The sequence below is a fragment of the Saimiri boliviensis genome, chromosome 14 (genome assembly GCF_048565385.1).
Source record: "Saimiri boliviensis isolate mSaiBol1 chromosome 14, mSaiBol1.pri, whole genome shotgun sequence".
Lineage (NCBI taxonomy): Eukaryota > Metazoa > Chordata > Mammalia > Primates > Cebidae > Saimiri > Saimiri boliviensis.
The window spans coordinates 7,702,648-7,724,250 of NC_133462.1; the positions used below are offsets into that span (position 1 = coordinate 7,702,648).

General features: G+C 57.7%; 3 protein-coding genes across 5 annotated transcripts in view; all 3 read right to left on the bottom strand.

The window, feature by feature from the left end:
• The window catches only part of MYBPC2 (myosin binding protein C2), a 38,572-nt gene extending 37,588 nt beyond the window's left edge, over positions 1-984 (bottom strand). The window contains exon 1 of the mRNA XM_003940397.4: positions 236-984. Coding sequence (XP_003940446.1) covers positions 236-254 — 19 coding nt within the window. The 5' untranslated portion in view covers positions 255-984. The remainder of the gene's footprint in view (positions 1-235) is intronic.
• A 3,920-nt stretch (positions 985-4,904) lies between these two features.
• SPIB (Spi-B transcription factor) lies at positions 4,905-15,427 on the bottom strand. Its single transcript, XM_003940396.3, has 6 exons — positions 15,394-15,427; positions 14,405-14,432; positions 12,260-12,332; positions 11,768-11,982; positions 10,740-10,890; positions 4,905-5,449 (listed from the first exon to the last, which is right to left on the bottom strand). The coding sequence occupies exons 1-6, from the start codon at positions 15,414-15,416 to the stop codon at positions 5,151-5,153; spliced, it is 789 nt and encodes a 262-aa protein (XP_003940445.1). The 5' UTR covers positions 15,417-15,427; the 3' UTR covers positions 4,905-5,150.
• Positions 15,428-16,336: 909 nt separating this feature from the next.
• Positions 16,337-21,603, bottom strand: part of POLD1 (DNA polymerase delta 1, catalytic subunit) — a 33,282-nt gene continuing 28,015 nt past the window's right edge. For all 3 annotated transcript variants that reach the window (XM_039466441.2, XM_039466438.2, XM_039466439.2), the window contains exons 18-27: positions 21,247-21,342; positions 20,873-21,010; positions 19,467-19,642; positions 18,798-18,950; positions 18,560-18,662; positions 17,845-17,977; positions 17,634-17,747; positions 17,257-17,309; positions 17,082-17,179; positions 16,337-16,529 (exon numbers count right to left, since the gene is read on the bottom strand). In XM_039466441.2, coding sequence (XP_039322375.1) covers positions 16,424-16,529; positions 17,082-17,179; positions 17,257-17,309; positions 17,634-17,747; positions 17,845-17,977; positions 18,560-18,662; positions 18,798-18,950; positions 19,467-19,642; positions 20,873-21,010; positions 21,247-21,342 — 1,170 coding nt within the window. In that variant the 3' untranslated portion in view covers positions 16,337-16,423. The remainder of the gene's footprint in view (positions 16,530-17,081; positions 17,180-17,256; positions 17,310-17,633; positions 17,748-17,844; positions 17,978-18,559; positions 18,663-18,797; positions 18,951-19,466; positions 19,643-20,872; positions 21,011-21,246; positions 21,343-21,603) is intronic.

Below are 21,603 nucleotides of genomic sequence, written 5' to 3' on the forward strand. Positions count from 1 at the left end.
CCCCATTTCATACAAGGAAGGAAAATCCTGTCACAAAGGGAAGGGGACCCTCTTCCCCATGCAGAGCCGAGACCTTCACCCTACACACAGGGGAACCCCCATTCCACACAAAAAAGAGAGCCTCCTCGTCACACAGAGATGGCCCCTCCTCCTCCCAACCTTACAAATCCCCAATACCCATTCAGAAAAGAAGAGCCCCATCCATCCCCACACAGGGAGGGGGTCCCGGAGCCACCTGGTTTTGCCTCAGGCATGTTGAAGCACCTCCTCCCGCTCCTCTGACCGCAGCTGCCTCTCGCTAAGCCCTAGGGAGGACAGGTGGGCCCCCAGGGGGAGCCTTTTAAGGAGTCCTGAGACTCCCAGAAGGCTCCAGGAGGTATGAGACCTTGGGGCCGCCCCACATTCCGCCTGCATGTTCTAAAGGGCGAGAAATAACAGCTGGACCAAGAGAGATGGCTGAGAGCCAGGTCCCGAGGGAGGAAGGGCTGGGGCTCGGACACCTGGGTCTGACGGGGGAGGGAGGCTGGGGCTTGGACTTCCAGGGTCTCAGGGAGGAGGGGGCTGGGTGCCTGGACCCCTGAGTCTGGGAGCAGAAGCAACCGGGGTCCCAGATTCTTGGGTTTTCTAGAAAGGAGCGCCTGGACGCCTGGCTCCCAGGAGGAAGAAGAGGAAGAGATTGAGAGTCTCAAGGGGGCAAGGGCTGCGGGCCAGAGCTCTGGCATGAAGCAGGGCGGGGAGGAACAGGGTCTAGGAAGCCATTCTTAGCATCTGCAAGTCAGGAGTTTTCGGGAAACCGGAGCCGGGAGGGAGGGTCCGGTTTCCCAGCGTAGGCAGGACGACGGAGGGGGGAGGAAGTCCCTGTGCCTCCGGGAAGGGCGCCGGGGCTCTGGGACTCCGGAGTCTCGCGCCCCGGCCTAGGCAAACCCGAAGGCCTGGGCTCGGGCCACCTGGGACGCGGACTGGCCGCCGCCCCTCCTGGGACCGCTCCCCGCGACTCTTCCCGGAGCGGGCACCGGACGCGGGTAGGGGTCGGGCGTCCCCGGCGGGGGCGGGCGAGAGGCTGGGAAGGCCCTGGAGGGCTGCCCGGACGTTGGCGCCCTTCCCGGCAGGGAGACCCGCGACTTTCTGAATGGGGAGGCGCTGGACGCGGCGGGCGCCGAGGGGGCGGGGCCTGGGGAGGGCGGGGCCTGGGGGACACCAGGTGTTGTGGGGGGGGAGGGGGGAAAGGGTGCTGAGGACTTAGGGTTAAGGTGGGGGACCACCTAGCTAGTAACGCGGCGCGAGGGACCCGGTGTGAGGAAAAACAAGTCCCTTCTCTCTTTCTTCCTACTCATCTTCCCACCCCTCCTTTTCCAAAACCCCCTACGAGCCGGAAAGTTCTGCGCCTCCAGGGAGCATCAGCCAATCCGACGTCAGCCCCGTGTGACGTCACGGGTTGCCAGGCAGACTGCCACGGCGCTCCGGAGAGCCCCGCGCAGTTGGGGAGGGGCTCGGGCCTGCAGTGGCGCGGCCACCTGGAGCCTCTTCCCCGCCCCGCGCCGCCAGCCGGAGGGCTCAATTCCGAGGGCAGGGGACGGAGACCCAGAAGGAAGGGGAAGCCGGGAGGAGGTGGAGACATTCAATTGGCAGGAAGAGAGAAAGACATAAAACAAACGGAACACTCTGTGCCTGCACGTCAAGCCTCTTATTTCTCGGCATTCAAGTTTCAGACGGGTTTTGCTGTATGATCTCTTTGCGTTTTTTGTTTTTGAGACAGGGTCTCGCTCTGTCGCCCAGGCTGGAGGGGAGTGGCAGGATCACCGCTCACTGCAGGCTCGACTTCCCGTACTCAAGTGATCCTCCCACCTCAGAAGTTCAGAGTAGCTGGAACTGCAGGCATACGTCACCACACCCGGCTAATTTTGTATTTTTCGTAGACGGGTGGGCGGCGGCGGCGGCGGGGGGGGGGGGCATGCACTGTCTTGCCCAGGCTGGTTTCGAACTCCTGGACTCAAGCTATCCTCCTGCCTCGGCCCCCACAAAGTGTTGGGATTAGTATTGGGATTATAGAGCCACCCACCGCGCCAGCATGTAATTGTCTCTTTGAACGCCCCTGTCATCATCACCCGTGACGGCTCTGACAAAGCCTGTGGTCCCAGTGGAAGGGCACGACTGCAGTCCCTCACAAAAGGTCCCAGGAGGTCTGTCTACCTCAATTTGTCATACTTTATTCTACATTTAGGGTGACAATGATAGCTTTTATAAAAAGTACCTTCTTTGTTGCAGGGGGCCCTGGGGAGGACGTTTTGCCCGCCCTTCCTCCCTCCGCCTCCCCACTCCTCTTGAGGGCAGGTCCCAGCCTTGGCTCTGCCACCAGCCACTGTGTGCCTCCACATGGAAGTCTGGTGTCTCTGGGTCACTAGTATTCCCTCCTCCTCCTCGTCATCGTCCTCCTTCTCCTCCTCCCAGGAGTGGGGTGGATTTCAGGTGATGTGTCAAAGGCTCAACAGGTCTGCAAAGGCTTTTTTTTTGAGAAGGAGTTTCATTCTTGTTGCTCAGAACCAGAGTATAGGGCGAGATCTCGGCTCACTGCAACCTCCACCTCCCGGGTTCAAGCGATTCTCCTGCCTCAGCCTCCCAAGTAGCTGGGACTACAGGCATGCACCACCACACCTGGCTAATTTCGTATTTTTGGTAGAGACAGGAGTTTCACCATGTTGGTCAGGGTGGTCTTGAACTCCTGACCTCAGGTGATCCACCTGCACCGGCCTCCCAAAGTGCTGGGATTACAAGCATGAGCCACTTCACTGGGCCACAAGGGCTTTTTGAGATCTTCCTCCTTCTCTCCCTTTTTCACAGAAGGGACAAACTGAGGTTGGGACGGAGCGAGTCATTCACCCTAGACACCTGCCCACCCCCACCCCACTCCCCCCACTCCCCTCTCCCTGGGCTCAAGGACCTATGGCCTCTTGGCTGACCAAACAGGCTTGAGAAGCTGCTGGGGTAAGACAGCCAGGATGGCAGCCACTGGGGTAGCTTGGAGAACAAATACTCCATTAAGACAGGCTACTGGCCTGTTCCAGCACCCCACCCCTCACCGAAAACTATCCCACTCTCTCCAGATCGTCCAGAGTTTTAAGTGAAGGCAGAAATCTGCATTATGCAAAGTCTCCCTATTTGGAATGGTCTGCTGTTTGTTTTTTGTTTTTAAGACAGCCTCTGGCTCTGTCACTCAGGCCAAGTTCAGTGGCACAATTACAGCTCACCACAGCCTCAACTTCCTGGGCTCAAGCGATCCTCCCACCTCAGACTCCTGAGCAGCTGAGACCACAGGTGTGCACCACCATGCCCAGCTAATTTTTTTGCTTTGTAGAGATAAAGTCTCATTATGTTGCCCAGGCTGGTCTTGAACTCCGTGTTCAAGCGACCCCTGCCTGGGCCTCCCAAAGCGTTGGGATTACAGGTGTGAGCCACTGCCTAGCTGATGGTCTACTGTGAATGTGGATCCTTCATACCTCCACTGCCACATGCTACAGTGAACTAAAGAGACCACCACCAGGGACAGGTAAGGGGTGACCACCTTGAGACCTCTGGTTAGAAATAACATGGGTGGGGCCGGATGCAGTGGCTCACACCTGTAATCCCAGCACTTTGGGAGGCCAAGGCAGGCAGATCAGGAGGTCAGGAAATTGAGACCATCCTGGCTAACATGGTGAAACCCCATCTCTACTAAAAATACAAAAAAAATTAGCCAGGCATGGTGGCATGCGCCTGTAATCCCAGCTACTTGGGAGGCTGAGGCGGGAGAATCGCTTGAACCCAGGAGGCAGAGGTTGCAGTGAGCCTAGATTGTGTCACTGCACTTCAGCCGAGAATCCGTCTCAAAAAAAAAAAAAAAAAGAAAGAAAGAAAGAAAAGAAAAGAAAAAGAAATTTTTTTTTTTTTTTTTGAGACAGAGTTTCGCTCTTGTTACCCAGGCTGGAGTGCAATGGCGCGATCTCGGCTCACCGCAACCTCCGCCTCCTGGGCTCAGGCAATTCTCCTGCCTCAGCCTCCTGAGTAGCTGGGATTACAGGCACGTGCCACCACGCCCAGCTAATTTTTTGCACTTTTAGTAGAGACGGGGTTTCACCATGTTGACCAGGATGGTCTCGGTCTCTCGACCTCGTGATCCACCCGCCTCGGCCTCCCAAAGTGCTGGGATTACAGGCTTGAGCCACCGCGCCCGGCGCAAGAAAAAGAAATTAATAGGTGGGAGGCTGCCATGATCACCCAGAAATCAATCTCATGGCCAGAGTGGTTCTCAGCATGGCCACAGGGAGGGCCACCAGGAAGGGTGGGGTCCCTCAAGGGCATATCAGATGGAGATCCTAGGAGGTCTCAGATGTGATTGGAGGATCCCAGATATCACAAGGGTGTCCCTGACAGGGCCCAGACCAGACACGTTTCACTGACTCCCCCATCCCCCACCCCAGACCGGCTCAAGAGTGATTTCAGACATGACAAAAGGGCCTCGGAGGAGCCCTCGATGTGATTGGGGAACTCCAGACACATAAAAAAGGGACAGCAGAATGGTTCCAGAGAATTCGGGGATCTCACAGAGGAGGAGACAGATGTGACAACACAGCCATAGATGGGCGAAGAGGGCTGAGACAATAATGGCTCTCAGAGGGCCCCAGACATAACTAGGAGATCTCATATCTGACAAGAGGGACCCCTGGACAGGGCTCAGGGCTGCTGCAGGGCCCCCAGCCCAGATGAGACTGAGGGTTTACAGACACACAGGGATCTTAAAAAGGTCCCAGGTCTCCTCGCTGGGTTATCAGATATCACAAGAAAATCCCAGAGAAGCTCTTGGGATTCTGGAAGAACTGCCACCCCGCCTCGCCTAGTATAGCGGTCCATAGGTCCTGTCACCCAAAACATGAGGATCCGGGGAGTCCGTACATGATAAAGAAATCCCAGAGGGACCCCAGGCACAAGTGAGGAATCCCCGACGGCCCCGGGCTGGGCTTGGGGGCTGTGGCAGGGCAGCGCTCTCCCCACCGCAACACGTGCGGATGCGTTAAGTCCTATCGCCTAGGCTGTGGGGGCGCCGTTTTTCTTCCGAGGGGGTCCTGGCTGGGATGTGAGGTACCCCAGCGGCTCGGCAGGTGGGAGCCTCGGTGCGCTCAGGCCCGGCGGGCTGCGGGCAGCAGCGCGCTGTCGAACTGGTAGGTGAGCTTGCGCTTGACCTTGCGGATCTCACCGGTCTTGGCGTAGTTGCGGAGGGCGCGCGCCAGCTTCTGGTAGGTCATGCGCTTGCGGTTCCCCTTCTGCTGGCCCCAGCGGCGCGCCAGGAGCTCCTTGTGCTTGGAGGAGAACTGGAAGACGCCGGCGCCCGGCTCCACCCACCACACACACTCACGCATGTCCCCGCGCGTCAGCAGCCCCAGCAGGAACTGGTACAGGCGCAGCTTCTTGCGGGTGCCTGCGGTGGGGTCGGGGGCACGCGTTAGGTGAGGGGTCCCTAAGGCCCCGCTTTCCCCACCCAGCCTCCTCCGCGACTCCCACCCAGACTCCATCTCCTAGATCTGAGAAGTGGGGTGAGGGAGGTGGCTGTTACAGACACCCGGCTCTGCGGCCCTCACCACGGGAGGGGGGGGCAAGTCACTCCCCCCCACCCGAAGCTGTCAGCCCCAGGCCCCCTCCATGTTCTGTGCTTTAATTTTCGGGATTTATATCTGTCCTGCCTTCCGCCCTGCAGCCAGCACGTAATATTACATATGTGTTGAGCCCGTGGATGAAAGAATCTGTGAAATGGGTTGACAGCGCTGCTCAAAGGCCTATAAGGGAGAAGCAAACAGATCTGGAGGCAGTTTGCAATGGCCTGGCCATCTCTCCAGCTTCTAGTCTCCCAGCCTCTCAGCTCAAAGAGGAACAGGGTCCCCGGAGAGGCCAGGACACCTGACTCCTGGGCTCCTAGGTTTCTTTCTTTCTTTCTTTCTTTTTTTGAGACAGAGTCTTGCTGTCGCCCAGGCTGGAGTTCAGTGGTGTGCGATCTTGGCTCATTACAGCTGCCTCCTCCTGGTTTCAAGCAATTCTCCTGCCTCAGCCTCCCCAGTAGTTGGGACTACAGACATGCGCAACCACACCCGGCTTATTTTTAGTAGAGACGGGATTTCTCCATGTTGGCCAGGCTGGTCTCAAACTCCTGGCCTCAGGTGATCCACCCACCTCGGCCTCCCAAAGTGCTGGGACTACAGGCGTGAGCCACCACCACACCCGGCCAATAACTGGGAGTTTTCAAAGCAGGGCACTGGCTACAAGAATCCCATCTCTGCTGTTTCACAGCAGTGTGACCTTGGGGTGGTAACATAGTGACATCTTAATTTTTTTTTTCAAGGCAGGGTCTTGTTCTGCCACCCAGGATGGAATGCAGTGGAGCAATCACAGTTCACTGCAACCTCATCCTCCTGCCCCAGCCTCCCCAATAGCTGGGACTACAGCTACGCACCACCATGCCTGGCTAATTGTTTTATTTTTTGTAGAGATGGGGTCTTGCTATGTTGCTCAGGCTGGTCTTGAACTCTTGGGCTCAAGCAATCCTCCCACCTCAGCCTCCCAAAATGCTGGGATTACAGATGTGAGCCACTGTACCCGGCTTGAATTCTTATAATTTTAGGCTGCCTCAGCATTCATGTAAAATATTAAGTTGGAGGCTGGGCACGGTGGCTCACGCCTCTAATGCCAGCACTTTAGAAGGCCAAGGTGGGCGGATCACCTGAGGTCAGGAGTTCGAGACCAGCCTGGCCAACATGATGAAACTCCGTCTCTACTAAAAATACAAAAATTAGCTAAATATGGTGGCTGATGACTATAATCCCAGCTACTTGGGAGGCTGAGGCAGAATTGCTTGAGCCCAGGAGGCAGAGTTTGCTGTGAGCTGAGACCATGCCATGGCACTCCAACCTGGGCACCAAGAGTGAAACTCCATCTCAAAACAATAAAAAATAAAACAAAAATTGGACTTTCTCATGCTGGAAATGGGGCCGTCCCCCTCGGCACTTTCCAGGTCCAGATCTACGTCCCCAGTTCCTCAGTGTGGGTGCCCCAGACATCTCCTTTATGCAGCTGCCTCCTGGGGACCGCCTCCCTGCGGGACAGCCACGGACAGCCTACTTGATGGCCATGCATGGACTGGGCAGATGCCTCAGTGACCCCCTCTCAGGCACAGCATGACCTCCTGGAACTTGATCCTGCTTGCTTTCAACCCACCAATTATGGTATTTATTTGTTTGTGTGTTTGTTTTGAGATGGAGTCTTGCTCTATTGCCCAGCCTGGAGTGCAGTGGCATGATCTTGGCTCACTGCAACCTCTACCTCCTGGATTCATGAGATTCTCCTGCCTAGGCCTCCTGAGTAGCTGGGATTATAGGTGACCACCACCATGCCTGGCTAATTTTTATATTTTTAGTAGAGACGGGGTTTCACCATGTTGACCAGGCTGGTCTTGAACTCCTGATGTTAGGTCATCAGCCTCCCAAATGCTGGGATTATAGGGATGAGCCACCGTTCCTGGCCTGAACCACCAATTAAAACCCCGCTGGCCGGGCGCGGTGGCTCACACCTATAATCCCAGCACTTTGGGAGGCTGAGGTGTGTGGATCATGAGGCCAAGAGATCGAGACCAACCTGGTCAACATGGTGAAACCCCGTCTCTACTAAAAATACAAAAATTAGCTGGGCATGGTGGTGTGCACCTGTAGTTCCAGCTACTCAGGAGGCTGAGGCAGGAGAATTGCTTGGACCCAGGAGGCAGAGGTTGCGGTGAGCTGAGATCACGCCATTGCATTCCAGCCTTGGTAACAAGAGCGAAACTCCATCTCGAAAAAAAAAAAAAAAAAAAACCCACAGGAAACCTGTTGCCTTGGACCAATAAAGGCATCAGTCCACTGGTCCCTCTTTCTCCCTCCCTGCCTGCACTCCCTGACCCCTGTGTGTGTGCAGCCTCCAGGCGTGCCATGTATGCCCAGGACCTATAAGCAATAAAATATTTATTTCCGGCTGGGTGAGGTGGCTCATGACTGTAACTTCAGCAATTTGGGAGGCTGAGGTGGGAGGATCACGTAGCCTCAGGAGTTGGAGATCAGCCTGGGCAATGTGTCGAGACCTAACCTCTACAAAAATTTAACAAATTAGTCAGATGTGGTGGTACACGCCTGTGGTCCCACCTACTCAGGAGGCTGAGGCAGGAGGATTGATTGAGCCCGGAAGTTCAAAGCAGTAGTCAGCTGGGATTGTGCCATGCACTTCAGTCTGGGTGACAGATGGAGACCTTGTCTCAAATAAATTTTTTAAAATATTTATTTCCATCTTGTGTGTTTCCTGGTCATGGGAGAGGTCCTCTCCATCTTAAATATCCTAAGTTAAAACAGCTGACTTAACTTCTCTGAACCAAAGCCTCCTTAGGCACAAATGAAGCTGTTTAGGCAGGCACAGTAGCTCACGTCTGTAATCCCAGCATTTTGTGAGCCCAGGACTGGTGGATCACCTGTGGTCAGGAGTTTGAGACCAGCCTGGCCAACATGGCAAAACCCCATCTCTACTAAAAAATACAAAAATTAGCTGGGCATGGTGTGGGTGCCTATGATCCCAGCTACTTTGGAGGCTGAGGCAGGAGAATTGCTTGAACCCGGAAGGTGGAGGTTGCAGTGAGCCAAGATGGCACCACTGAACTCTAGCCTGGGCAACAGAGCAAGACTCTGTCTCAAAAAAAAAAAAAAAAAAAAGAGGCCGGGCGCGGTGGCTCAAGCCTGTAATCCCAGCACTTTGGGAGGCCGAGGCGGGTGGATCACGAGGTCCAGAGATCAAGACCATCCTGGTCAACATGGTGAAACCCCGTCTCTACTAAAAATACAAAAAATTAGCTGGGCTTGGTGGCACGTGCCTGTAATCCCAGCTACTCAGGAGGCTGAGGCAGGAGAATTGCCTGAACCTAGGAGGCGGAGGTTGCGGTGAGCCGAGTTCGCGCCATTGCACTCCAGCCTGGGTAACAAGAGCGAAACTCCAGCTCAAAAAAAAAAAAAGAAAGAAAGAAAAGAAACCAAGGAGCCCAGGAGTCAGGTGCCCTGGCTCTCCCGAACCCTGTCCTGCTTTGGGCTGAGAGGCTGGGAGACCAGGAGCTGGAGAAATGGCCAACTTCTAAAAAAAAAATTTTTAATGAGGCTGAATTTTTTTTTTTTTTTTTTTGAGACAAGTCTTGCTCTGTCACCCAGGCTGGAGTGCAGGGGTGCGATCTCGGCTCACTGCAACCTTTGCCTCCTGGGTTCAGGCAATTCTCCTGACTCAGCCTCCCAAGTAGCTGGGACTACAGGCATGCACCACCACACCCTGCTATTTTATTTTTTACTTAATTTATTTATTTTTTTGAGACGAAGTCTCGCTCTGTTGCCAGGCTGGAGTGCAGTGACTCGATCTCAGCTCACTGCAACCTTTGCCTTCCGGGTTCAAGTGATTCTCCCGCCTCAGCATCCTGAGTATCTGGAATTACAGGCATATACCACCATGCCCCAATACTTTTTCTTTTTTTTTGAGACAGAGTTTTGATCTTGTTGCCCAGGCTGGAGTGCAATGGCATGATCTTGACTCACTGCAACCTCTGCCTCCCAGGTTCAATCGATTCTCCTGCCTCAGCCTCCTGCGTAGCTGGGACTATCGGCATGCACCACCAAGCCCAGCTGATTTTTAATTTTTTTTTAAATTAAAATAATTTTTTTTAGGCTGGAGTGCAGTGGCACAATCTCGGCTCACTGCAACCTCCACCTCTCGAGCTGAAGCAATTCTCTGCCTCAGCCTCCTAAGTAGCTGGGATTACAGGCGCCTGCCACCATGCTCAGCTAATTTTTTTTTGTATTTTTAGTAGAGATGAAGTTTCATCATCTTGGCCAGGCTGGTCTTGAACTCCTGAACTTGTGATCCACCCGCCTTGGCCTCCCAAAGCGCTGGGATTACAGGCGTGTGCCACCATGCCCAGCCTGATTTTTGTATTTTTAGTAGAGACCGGATTTTGCCATGTTGGCCAGGCTGGTCTCGAACCCCTGACCTCAGGTGATCCGCCCGCCTCAGCCTCCCAAAGTGCTGTGATTACAGGTGTGAGCCACCGCGCCAAGCCTGTGTGTTGAGTTTTACAGTCCATTGTAAAACAGGTAGTGCCAGGTGCTTCACAAGGCACTTTACAATTATGAGCTCACTTAATCTCCCTCATAACCCCGTGAGATAGGGATGATGACAATGATACTCATTTTACAGATGAGAAACTGAGGCCCAGATACAGAAAGTAACGACTGATCCCAGCTTCCCTGGGGTTGAGCATAAAGGATGTCGGGCACTGGGGCAGGGCAAGGGTTGAACCATTGGGGCTGATAGCGCGATTATTTCTGTTGCTGTGGTGTTGGGAATGATGGTGAAGGGGCTGACTTATTGAAAAACTCACTCTGTGCCTGGCACTGCTGTCCTATTTACACATATTTTCTCATTTAATCCTCCCAACGACCTCATGAGGGTAGACACTATCACCTCCATCCCTATCGTACAGGCAGGAAACCTAGGCACAGAGAGGTAGAGGCACTTACCCAAAGTCACACAGCCAGCAGGTGGTGTGGATCTGGGAGCTGCTCTGAGCGATGGAGTACATATCGGAGCCCAGGAAACCATGGTGCTTTCAGCCCCCTCCCCCACCTCCAGCTGGCATCTCCCCCACCCCAGCCACTCCCGCATACCTGCCTCGGATCCCTTCCCCTCAGGGCCAGCCATGAGGGCCTCATCCGACTCGCTGTCCGAGACCTCCAGGGCTGGGCTGTCCAATGGTAAGTCTTCCTCCTCTGACAGCACGGGGCTGGGGTACGGGGCATATGCCGGGGGACCCAGGGTCTGCGGAAGGTCAGGGTCACCTGCACGTCCAGGCCCCCTTCTCTCCCTCCACTCCCTCCTCTCAGGCCCTGGGGTGGCCCTCCTGGCTCTGGTCTCCGTCTTTGCTGATAGCCTGGTCTTTGGCCTTTGTTTGGATCACCACACTGTGGCCAGAGGGCACCTGAGGTTCCTCCTTAGAGCAGACCCAACACTGCTAAAGCCAGTCCGCCCTGTCCCTGGCCTCCTGTCACTACCTCTCTTGACTCACTCGTTCAGTGGGGCAGAAATGGCACGGAACCTGGGAGGTGGCTGCAGGGGTCACTGTGTGCAGTCTCAGTACAGTGCCTGGCACCCAGCAAACCTCAACCAAATGACCAAGCTTGAGTTTTCTTTTTTTTCTTTTTTGAGACAGAGTTTCGCTCTTTTTGCCCTGTCTGGAGTGCAATGGCGCGATCTCGGCTAACTGCACCGTCCGCCCCCCGGGTTCAAGTAATTCTCTTGCCTCAGCGTCCCAAGTAGCTGGGATTGCAGGCATGCACCACCAGACCCAGCTAATTTTGTATTTTTAGTAGACATGGGGTTTCTCCATGTTGGTGAAGCTGGTCTCGAACTCTCAGCGTCAGGTGATCTGCCCTCCTTGGCCTCCCAAAGTGCTGGGATTACAGGCATGAGCCACCGCACCTGGCCCTTCTTTTATTTATTTATTTATTTTTGACACAGGGTTTTGCTCTGTTTGCCCAGGCTGGAGTGCAACGGCGTGATCCCAGCTCAGCACAGCCTCAACCTTCTGAACTCAAGCAATCCTCCTCCCATCTCAGCCTCCCAAGTAGCTGGAATCACAGGCGTGCACCACCATGCCTGGCTCGGGCTTGATTTTAACTGTCCCCTTACCACTCACCTGGCTGGCGAAGTCCTCCATGGGGTACGCGTGGAGGCCAGGCCCTGGGGCCTCCAGGCTGGGGGTCAGTTCAAGGTTCCCTGCAGGGCTGTAGGTGGAGGGTCCATAGCAGAGCTGGGCAGTCTGGGGGTGGCTATAAGAAGCTGCTGCAGGGTCGAAGGCTTCATAGGGGGCAGCTGGGACAGGTGGGGCCACAGTCCAGTCCCACAGGGAGTCTGGGGGAAGGGCACTGAGTCAGGAGCTGGGAGGTCTGACAGAGGCCTCCTCCCAGTCTAAGCCCCCAGCACAGAGAGGCCATTGTAGGCTGTGCAAATCTTTGACCCCAGGATTTGCATGAGGGAGCGGATGGGTGGGAGAGGAAAGGGGAGGAGGGCTATAGGCCTGGGCCACCTTTATCCTGTTGTGCTAGGCGATGACCTCCCCTGGGCCTCCGCTCCCCTATCTGTGAAATGGGCCTCAAGGCAGGAAGGGCCCTGGGCTGGGGTCACTCACCGGGAGCCCCCTCTGAGTCAGGATAGCTGGAATGCTTGCAGCTGTCCAAGTCATAGAAGACGCCATCTGGGTACTAATACAGGGTGCGGGTGGGAAGAGGGGTCATCTCAGGCCTTGGGGAGTCCCCACCCCCACCCTGGACCCTTGGGGAGACTCCAGCACAGACAGGGGAGAGAAGAGGGGAACTTGGAGTGATCAGAGACAGACCAACAGAGAGACACAGAGACCAGGCATCAAAGACAGGGACAAAGAGACAGAAATACAGAGAGTAGAGACACAACCCAAGAGGGGCGTACAGCAGCCAGCTCCTGCTAGGACGGTGGGCTACCAAGAGACCCCAGCCCCTCACTGGCACACAGTCTGCACGTCAGGGCGCCTGCAGAAGGGGCAGAAGTACTCTCCCAGCCTTGTCTGCCTGGTGGTCTCCGGAGGCAAAGGACAAGGGGAAATGGAAGTTTTTCACTTCACAGAGTCAGGGCTTCAATGCTTTTAAAGTAAACCTCCAGCCCAGTCGCGTGGGGCTCACGCCTGTCATCCCAACACTTTGGGAGGCTGAGGTGAGCAGATCGCCCAAGGTCAGGAGTTCGAGGCCAGCCTGCTCAACATGGTGAAACCCCCGTCTCTACTAAAAATACAAAAATTAGCTGGGTCTGGTGGCAGGTGCCTGTAATCCCAGCTGCTTGGGAGACCAAGGCGGGAGAATTACCTGAACCTGGGAGGTGGAGGTTGTAGTGAGCTGAGATCATGCCACTGCACTCCAGCTTGGGTGACAGAGCGAGACTCCATCTCAAATAAATAAACAAACCTCCATATGTTGATTTGCCCGAAGAATCATGTGTTGCTGCTTCAAGAACTTGTGTCTAGGAAAAGCTAGACCCACATCATGTCTAGGCCCTGGCAGTCTCACGCCTCAGCATTTAATCAAGAGAATTGAAAATGCATGTGCATCAAATAGCCTTGTTCCAGAATCATCTGAGCACCTTTATTACGAGTCTCCAACTGGAAACAGCTCACAAACCATGGTAGGGGCTAATCATGGAGTACTATACAGCAAAGAAAAAGGACAAACACCTGACGCACACTTCATGTGGAGTGAGGGAAGCCAGGCCCCAAAAGGGACATGCTGCACGACTCACTTTATGTGAAGTTCAAAAGCAGGCAGCCGGACACAGTGGCTTACACCTGCAATCTTTGCACTTTGGGAGGCTGAGGTGGGTGGATCACTTGAGGTCAGGAGTTTGAAACCAGCCTGGCTGACATGGTGAAGCACTGTCTCTACTAACAATACAAAAATTCTGTGGGCGTGGTGTTGCACACCTGTAATCCTAGCTACTTGGGAGGCTGAGGCAGAATTGCTTGAACCCGGGACACAGAGGTTGCAGTGAGACAAGATCATGCCACTGCACTCCAGCCTGGGCAACAGAGTGAGATTCTGTCTCAAAAAAAAAAAAAAAAAAAAAAAAAAAAAAACCGCAAAACAAATTACAAATTGGTGGTGGAAATACCAGAGAAAGGTACTGACTGAGAAGAGACAGGAAGGAATGTTCCAGAGTGATGGAAACATTCTGTATCTTGATCTGCCATGTGGCTACAAGGTGTGTGTATATATATATATATATATATATATATATATATATATATATATTGCAAAAACTCACTGATGTGTCCACAAGATTCGTCACATTACTGACTTGTAAGTTGCACTTCAATTTAACAAACATGGATGGGGTGTAAATGTAGAGGGGCATAAACAAGGGTTTCTTTCAACCACATCAGTAAGATGTGATTTCTCAAGACTGCGTTGTGGGTTCAAGGGTGTTGGGTATAGTATTCCGTGTCTGAACTATTATGGGATACAATATTTAAAAACACGGAAGAATAAAGAAGGAAAGGAACACATAAACACGTTTGCTTAATGTGAGATGGGCAGAGAGAGACATGAAATCACAAGGAAGTGGGTTCAAGCCTGAGAGGGGAAGAGAGACACGGGAGATATGGATGGGGGTGGTGGGAGATACCAAGGGGGAGTTCAGAAACAAAGTGGCAGGAAGAGGCGGGAGGGGAAACTGAGGCAGGAAGCAACAGACTTCACCGAGGGAGGTCACAGCGGGCCACCCCTCCTGGCCCCCAGGGGCCCCGACTCACCAGACAGCTGAAGTGTGGCCCGTCAAGCCTGGAGGAGGGGAGACACAGTAGTATGTCAAGGCTGCCTCCAGCCACCTGAGCCTCAAAGTGGTTGGGGGCTGATGGGGAGGAGGCAGCAGCTGTCACCGCCGCAGCCCTGTGTGAGGGACCAGCCCCACCACATTCACCCGACTCCCCCACTACCCACTGCTGGGACAGGAAGTAGGGGGGGTAGGGGGCAGGCAAATGTCCCCCTCCTCCCCAGAATTTGCATAGACATCCTGGTGGGGAGAAGCAGGGAAAGCGAGGGAGAGAAAGTCCCCGGAACGGAGGTGTGAGATGGAGAGGGAGCCTGGGCCAAGTGGGGCCTTGGTGGCAAGTCAGTTAAATGGGTCCAGCTTGGACCAGAGGTGAGGGATGCCGAGATGTCTGGGTGGAAAGGGGGAAACCCGGAGGAGACTCAGATGAGGAGGCGTGAGGAGAGGTTGGATGGGGAGAAAGGTGTGCAAATTCACACCCAGAGGCAGGGAGGATTCCTGGAGCCTCAACGGGACGCACTGGCGGTGAGGGTGGGGCAGAAGGAAATGAAAAGGCAGAGAAAACTGGAGACAGAGACACAGAGACAGGCAGAGACAGAGAGCAAGAGGCAGAACACGGAGAGCCAGGAGATGCCAGATACAGAGGGAGCAGACCCGGGGAGACCCGGGGAGACAGGAGTCGCAGACAGCAGAGTGAGCCCAGGAGGATGCCTGCAGGAGAGCACGCTAGCAAGTGTCCTGAGGACATGAGATCTTTGGGGACCAGGAAAGACAGGCACTGGGGGGATGGAGAGTCCGAAGTGAAGAGGGAACAGAACCCGAAGGGGCAGGAGAAAGGGCAGACCCCTCCCCTCCTCTCCCACGCACCTGCCCTGAGGAGCAGAGAGACCGCTGCCCGTGGGGTGGGTGAGGCCCCACAGAGGGGCAGTGCAGGTGGGGACCCCGAGTGCAGGTTTGGGGGCCCTCACTTACTGTGCAGCCTCCAGGGCGAGCATGGTGGTGCCGGGCGGGCTGTGTGCAGCCCGCTGCAGCCGCCGCCCCTATTTATATCTTGGCCCAGCCCCTGCCAGGGGGAGGAGGGTGCCCGCTGGCCACAAGCTCGGCCCTCCTCAAAAATCCCCTCAGGGAGGGGGCCAGGGGAGGGGGCTGGATTGCACAACCCCTTTGTCACGTGGCAAGGAGGGCAGGCCAGGGGCTGTCTGGATTTGGGGATCCCCGTGGGCTGGGGTTGGGGGGCTGACCTTGACGGGTAGAGATGGGACAGAAGCTGGATTTGGCCCCACCCTGAAAAAGTCAAGGGCTGGGGTTCGCTGAAGAGGGGAATCAGGAAGGGGAGGATCCGGACCCAGAAGCTGAATTCCAGCAGGGGCAGGCTGGAGGCCGAGGGCAAGCAGACTGTCCCCCAGGGGATGGGTGAGGTGACTGACAGTGTCTGAGGGCAGTCACAGGCCGCGGGGATAGAGATGGGAGTCGCTGGGGGGAAACCCAGACCCGAAGCCCATTGCCAGGACCCCAATGTGGAAGGAAACATCGTGGGTGTGTGACCTGGCGGGGGGGTCCTCTTGGCCGTACTTGGGAATGGAAGCCTTGGGGCCTGGGGCTGCCCCAAGGCCTGGAGGAAACAGGTCAGCACCTGGAAGGTGGGGCAGCCACCAGGGTCCCCAGGGTCAACCCCAGGGAGGGCCGGGCCAGGGCCAGAGCCAGACACCTGGGGCCCTAAGCAGGGCAGAGAAGCACTGGTGCCAGTGTTCATTCAGGGTCAGAGAGGAAACTGAGGCAGGCTTGGCCCACATGAACCAGGCAACACAGGTAGGAACCCGGGGGGGCTTCTCCTGAGGATGAGGTGCAGTGGGGGCCTCAGGAGGGTCCCAGCCAGGCCCAGGGCTTACGAAACCAGACCTTGTGCCCTCAGAGACCACAAAGTGCCATGTAGCAAAAGCCCAGAACTTTATTCATTCTCACCGGCCCCGCCCCGGCCCCGCCCCGTGGGATGCTTGCAAGGTCACCAGGCCTCGGGGCCGGGGGGCCCAAAACGCCGCAGGAGCTGCTCCTGGTCCTCCAGGTCCTTCCGCACCTTCTTGCGCATGTAGAATATGGGGCAGTCCCGGCTGCGGGCGGGGTGGGGGCAGGGTCAGGGCCAAGGCCCAGTGCCCAGCCTGGGAGAGGGGTGGGGGCTGTTCCCAGGACTTTGGCCCCTGCCTGCTGCCCAGCCCACCTGCCCCTTCCTGCAGCAGGCTGTTTGTTCAGCGGGCATGGGGGAGGCGGTAACAGCGGGTGCCCGGCCGTGTGCAGGCCAGGGCTGGCCGTATATCACCTGTCACCTGGCGTGGGAACCCACCCCGCCTACTCGTTCCCTGGGGAAAGCCCGGCTCCGCCCTGGGGAGGGGGCCAGGAAGGCTGGGTGTGTCAGGAGGACAGCCTTTTCCCGGGCAACACTGGGTGGGTGCCGGCCCTGCCTCCCTGAGCACCCACCCCCTCTGGGGGGCTGGGATGGGTCCATTTTGTGGGCAAGGACACTGAGGCTCAGGAGACCTCACAGCTAGAAGCGGATGGGCAGGGAGAATGCTTGGGAGAGGTCTTGGAGTGGAAGGCCGGGTCCATAACCCACAGGCCCGGGAGCGGGAAGGGCGGGGCAGGCGGGGGTCGGCCTCGGCGCACACCTGGTGCAGATGACGTCCTCGTGCAGGCTGCCCTGGCAGCGCTGGCACTGTGTCCAGAGACGTGAGAAGCGCTCCTCCAGGGCATTCAGATGGGACACCTGGGAAGGACGGCAGCGGCTGAGCAGGGCGCCCCGGTCGCCCCACCTGCCCGCTCCTCACCTCCCGGCCCTCTCACCTCCTTCTGATACAGCTCGGACTCCCGGGGCTGGCAGAACTCACACACAGCTCCTGCGGGGGAGGCGTGTCAGCACCGAGGGCTGGGGCCCAGCCAGGGCCTGGGCCACCTCATCCCTGCCCCTTCCCTGCCCACTGCCAATCCCAGCTTCTGAAACTCCCCGGAGGCTGGAGAACAACGGAGCGAGTGTGCCGGAAAAACTCCCCTGGGGAACTCCCGGGGTGGGGGCCGAGGACCCTCCGTGCGGGGTGGGCAGGGAGGAGCCACCGCCCAGGGGCCCGGGGCCTGCTGGGTGGCAGTGCCAGCCCGTGTGGTGGGTGTCTAGGAGCGGGGGTGCTGGCACAGGCAGGCCGAGGGGCAGTGGTCTGGCCGCTCACCCTGGTGGCTGAGCACGGTGCGGCAGCCGATGCAGCAGTTGCGGCGTTTGGCGAAGGCCAGGAGGCCGCCCACCTTGCCTGTGAGCACCGTTTTGCAGCGTGTGTGGTCCCCTCCTGCAAGAAGGAGGCAGGAGAGGAGGCGGGTGGTGAGCTAGTGCCCTCCCCTGCCCCCGGGGTGTCCCCAGCCCGCCCCCTCCCAGGGACCCCGTACTCAGCAGCACGGCCTCGGCGCGGCCCTCGCCCAGGATGGGCTCGAAGATGCGCAGGAGGGGCTTGGCCAGCTGCTGCTCCAGGTAGTACTGCGTGTCGATGGGCAGGCTGTGCTCCAGCACAAACAGTGGGTCCTGTGGCCACACGGCAGTCACGCCCGGGCCACCCAGGGAAGGGTGCCGGGACGGACACGGGGGACGGTGGCCTGGGGGTGATCGCGGGGTCTGGACTCTCGCATCTAAGGGAGGAGGGGTCTGGGGGCCCAGACCCCCAGGTCTGAGGGAGGAGGGGCTGTGACGTGGGGGATCCTAGGTCTGGGATGGGGTCAGAGGTCATGAAGGAGAAGTCTCTGGGCCACAGTCTGTGGGGCCCTCAGGTCACAACAGAAGGGTCAGAGTTCATAAGGGGAAGCAAGGATGAGGAAGAGGTTAGGAGGTCAGAGGTCATGGGCTAAGATGTGGGTCACTGCGGGTAGGGGTAGAGTGGGAGGATTATGAATCCAAGAGAACCCCCTTCCATAGGGGAGCAAGGGAGGCGTCAAAACAGAGGGGGACCTCCAGAGGGGGCCGAGGCCACGCCCAGGCTGCCACCGGGGGCGGTTCTCAGGGCCCCACAGGGCAGGGGAGGCCCCGCCCTTCCCGCAGGCCCGCCCATCTCGGAAAGCAGAAGTGAGAGTGAGGGGGCTGGGCGGGAGCAGGCAGCCAGGTGGGCCTGACCTCGGACTTCATGTAGGCGGCCACGCCCTTGGCGGCACTGATGATCACGTAGGGGACGCGGTCGCCCAGGCTGGGCGCACTCCCGGGGTCCCGCTTCCTCATCCTGCGTGGAGACAGGCGGCGGGTGGGTGAGGGCAGGTGGGTGGTGGGGGTGGGGGTGGGGGCGTAGGAAGTGGTGGGCCCAGCTGGCAGGAAGGAGGGGGCTATTTCTGGCCGGCCGCCCGCACCGAGGCAGGACCTCTCGGCCAGCTCCACGTGGGCCTGCTTGCCGGCGTAGTCGGAGGCCGCGCGGGTCAGCTCCTTGGTGATGACCAGCTGGGAGATGTCAATGCGGTTGCACAGCAGGTCGGAGATGACGTCCTGCGCGTGGGCCACCGCGCCCTCGGGGTCTCTGTGGGAGAGCGGACCGCACAGGCCAGTGTCACCAAAAGGCGCCGGGGACCAGGCTGGCGCCTCATGGCTGGGGACCAGGATGAGCTCTCAGGGCTGAGGCTCAGGGCAGGGAGGGGCCCTTCCTACCACAGGCTGCAGAGTGGCAGAGGCAGGGCCTGAACCCACAGCTGCCCAAGGCGACTCTTTCCACTGCTTCACCACCGGGTAAGAGCTGGGTCTGACACCTGTGTTCCCAGGGGAGAAGGGGTGGGGGTCTGGACCCCTGGGTCTGAGGGAGGAGGGGCATGGGGGGCTGGACCCCAAGGTCTGAGGGAGGAGGGATGGGGGTCTCGACCCCTAGGTCTGAGGGAGGAGGGGCTGGGGGGGCTGGACCCCTGGGTCTGAGGGAGGAGGGGCTGGGGGGGCTGGACCCCTGGGTCTGGGGGAGGAGGTGCTGGGGATCCAGACCTCTGGGTCTGAGGGAGGAGGGGCTGGGGCCTGGAACCCCGGGTCTGTGGGAGGAGGCCCAACATACCGGTCGATGAGCAGCCGGCGGAGCGAGGCGGTGACCAGGTTGGCCACCAGGGGACAGTTGTCCCTGCGCACAGCCTCCAGGCCCTTGCAGTCCATGCGGTCGTGGGCGTCGGGCCGGGAGGAGAAGAGCAGGCCTGCGTAGCGCTTCTTGCTGATGAGCAGGTACGGGAAGTAGACCTGGGGGGGAGCCGTGGCTGAGACCCCTGAGCCTGCGGAGGCTGAGCCCCAGTCCCTGCACTCCCCCAGAACTGAAGGCAGACAGGGTTCCAGATGCAGGAGGACGACACGGGAGCCACGCCCTGAACCTGGTGGGATGGGCCCCGAGACCCCGAGTGTGGCTGAAAGCGGCTCCTGAGGCCCCTTGGCATGCCGGGGCCCTCCACACCAGGGACCCCAATCTGAAACAGAGACAGATAAACCCAGAGATCGTCTCTAAAACATAAGAGCCCAACTCGGGAGACGAGGCATCCCCAGGAAAGGAGAGACTACGGCTGGGTGAGCCCTGAGGCAGAGACCTCCCCAGGCTTCCAGGCTCCAAGTTCAAGGCCTGGCACAAGAGTTCTCTTAAACCACAGGGAAAAAGTACAGTGTGAGGACTGGGAGGGTGGCTCAGGAGGCCGAGGCAGGAGGATTCCCAGAGCCCAGGAGTTTAAGGCTGCAGTGAGCTGTCAACTCCCCACTGCACTCCAGCCTGGGCAACGACAGGGCGAGACCCAGTCTTTTCAAAAGAAAATATGGGCCAGGTGCAGTGGCTCACACCTGTAATCCCAGCACTTTGGGAGGTCAAGGCAGGTGGATCACCTGAGGTCAGGGGTTTGAGACCAGCCTGACCAACATGGAGAAACCCCGTCTCTACTAAAAATACAAAATCAGCCAGGCGTGGTGGCACATGCCTGTAATCCCAGCTGCTTGGGAGGCTGAGGCAGGAGAATCGCTTGAACCTGGGAGGTGGAGGTTGCCGTGAGCCGAGATCTCGCCATCGCACTCCAGCCTGGGCAACAACAGCGCAACTCCCTCTCAAAAAGAAGAAAAGAAAGCATGCGAAAGGTTTCCTGGGACCAGGTGTACGTATCCGGAGGGCTGGGGCCCTGGGCATTGGTGCACATATCCAAGATGCAGCCCCATCAGGTTCCCGTGCGGAGGGCAGCTCCACATCTGACAGGTACTAGGAAACCTCACAAGCAGGGACACTGTGACAGGGTTTTCAAAGAACAGCTGCCACCCAGTGTAACAAAGGCCAAGGCTATGGAGGCTTTGGAAACCCAGGCCCTACTGTCAGGAGCATCTAGGCAGCAAAATACCTACACACTGTGGCTTACTCACGTAAGCCACCGGAAGAATGATGGGACGCCCCGAGTCCCCGGATGAGGGCACCCTACATGGAGAGCCCCGGATGGAGCCACACACCTTCTCAAACTCCAGCCGGATGGGCGACGGGAAGTGACCGGACACCCAGTCTGCGGCCTCCCGCCCCAGGGCCATCGCCTCAGCCACAGAGGACACGCCGAATCGGCACATGACGGAGTCAGTGTCACCATACACCACCTGCGGGGGTGGGGGTTGGGGGTAGGTGGTGTGTGTGTCAGAAGCAGGGTCCATTCTGTCAACTTCTGCAGTGGGTGGGGGGAGCGGCAGGTGGGTAATGCTAATGGGAACCCAAGGACACAACAGGAGAGCAGGCAGGGTGTGACCAGGAGGCACCAGGACATGGGGCCCCGGCCCTGCTTCCTCCCCCCACCTGCCCTGGGCCCATCTCAGGGCAGCGGCAGGCAGCTCCCGACCTTGGCGCTGGTGCTGTAGCCATTCTCCACGGTGTACTTGGACTCTACCAGTTGCTTGGTTTTCTCAATCATCTGGCGTCCGAACCCCGTGACGCTCTGTCGGGGAGAGAATCAGGCCGAGTGAAGCCCTGGGGGCCATCTGCTGTGAATGTGGGCAATGGGTGGTGCTGGTGGGGGGGGCGGGTCCCACCTCTGCCATTGCCCAGTGGCATGGGCTTATGCACAAGCCACTCTGCCCCTCCTGGGCCTCAGTTGCCAAATCTGCAAAATGGGACTACAAGGCTGTTCCTCAATGGTCAAGTGGAAACAAATGGGTTCCCCAGATGGGAGCGCTGGGCACACAGGAGGAATTGAATA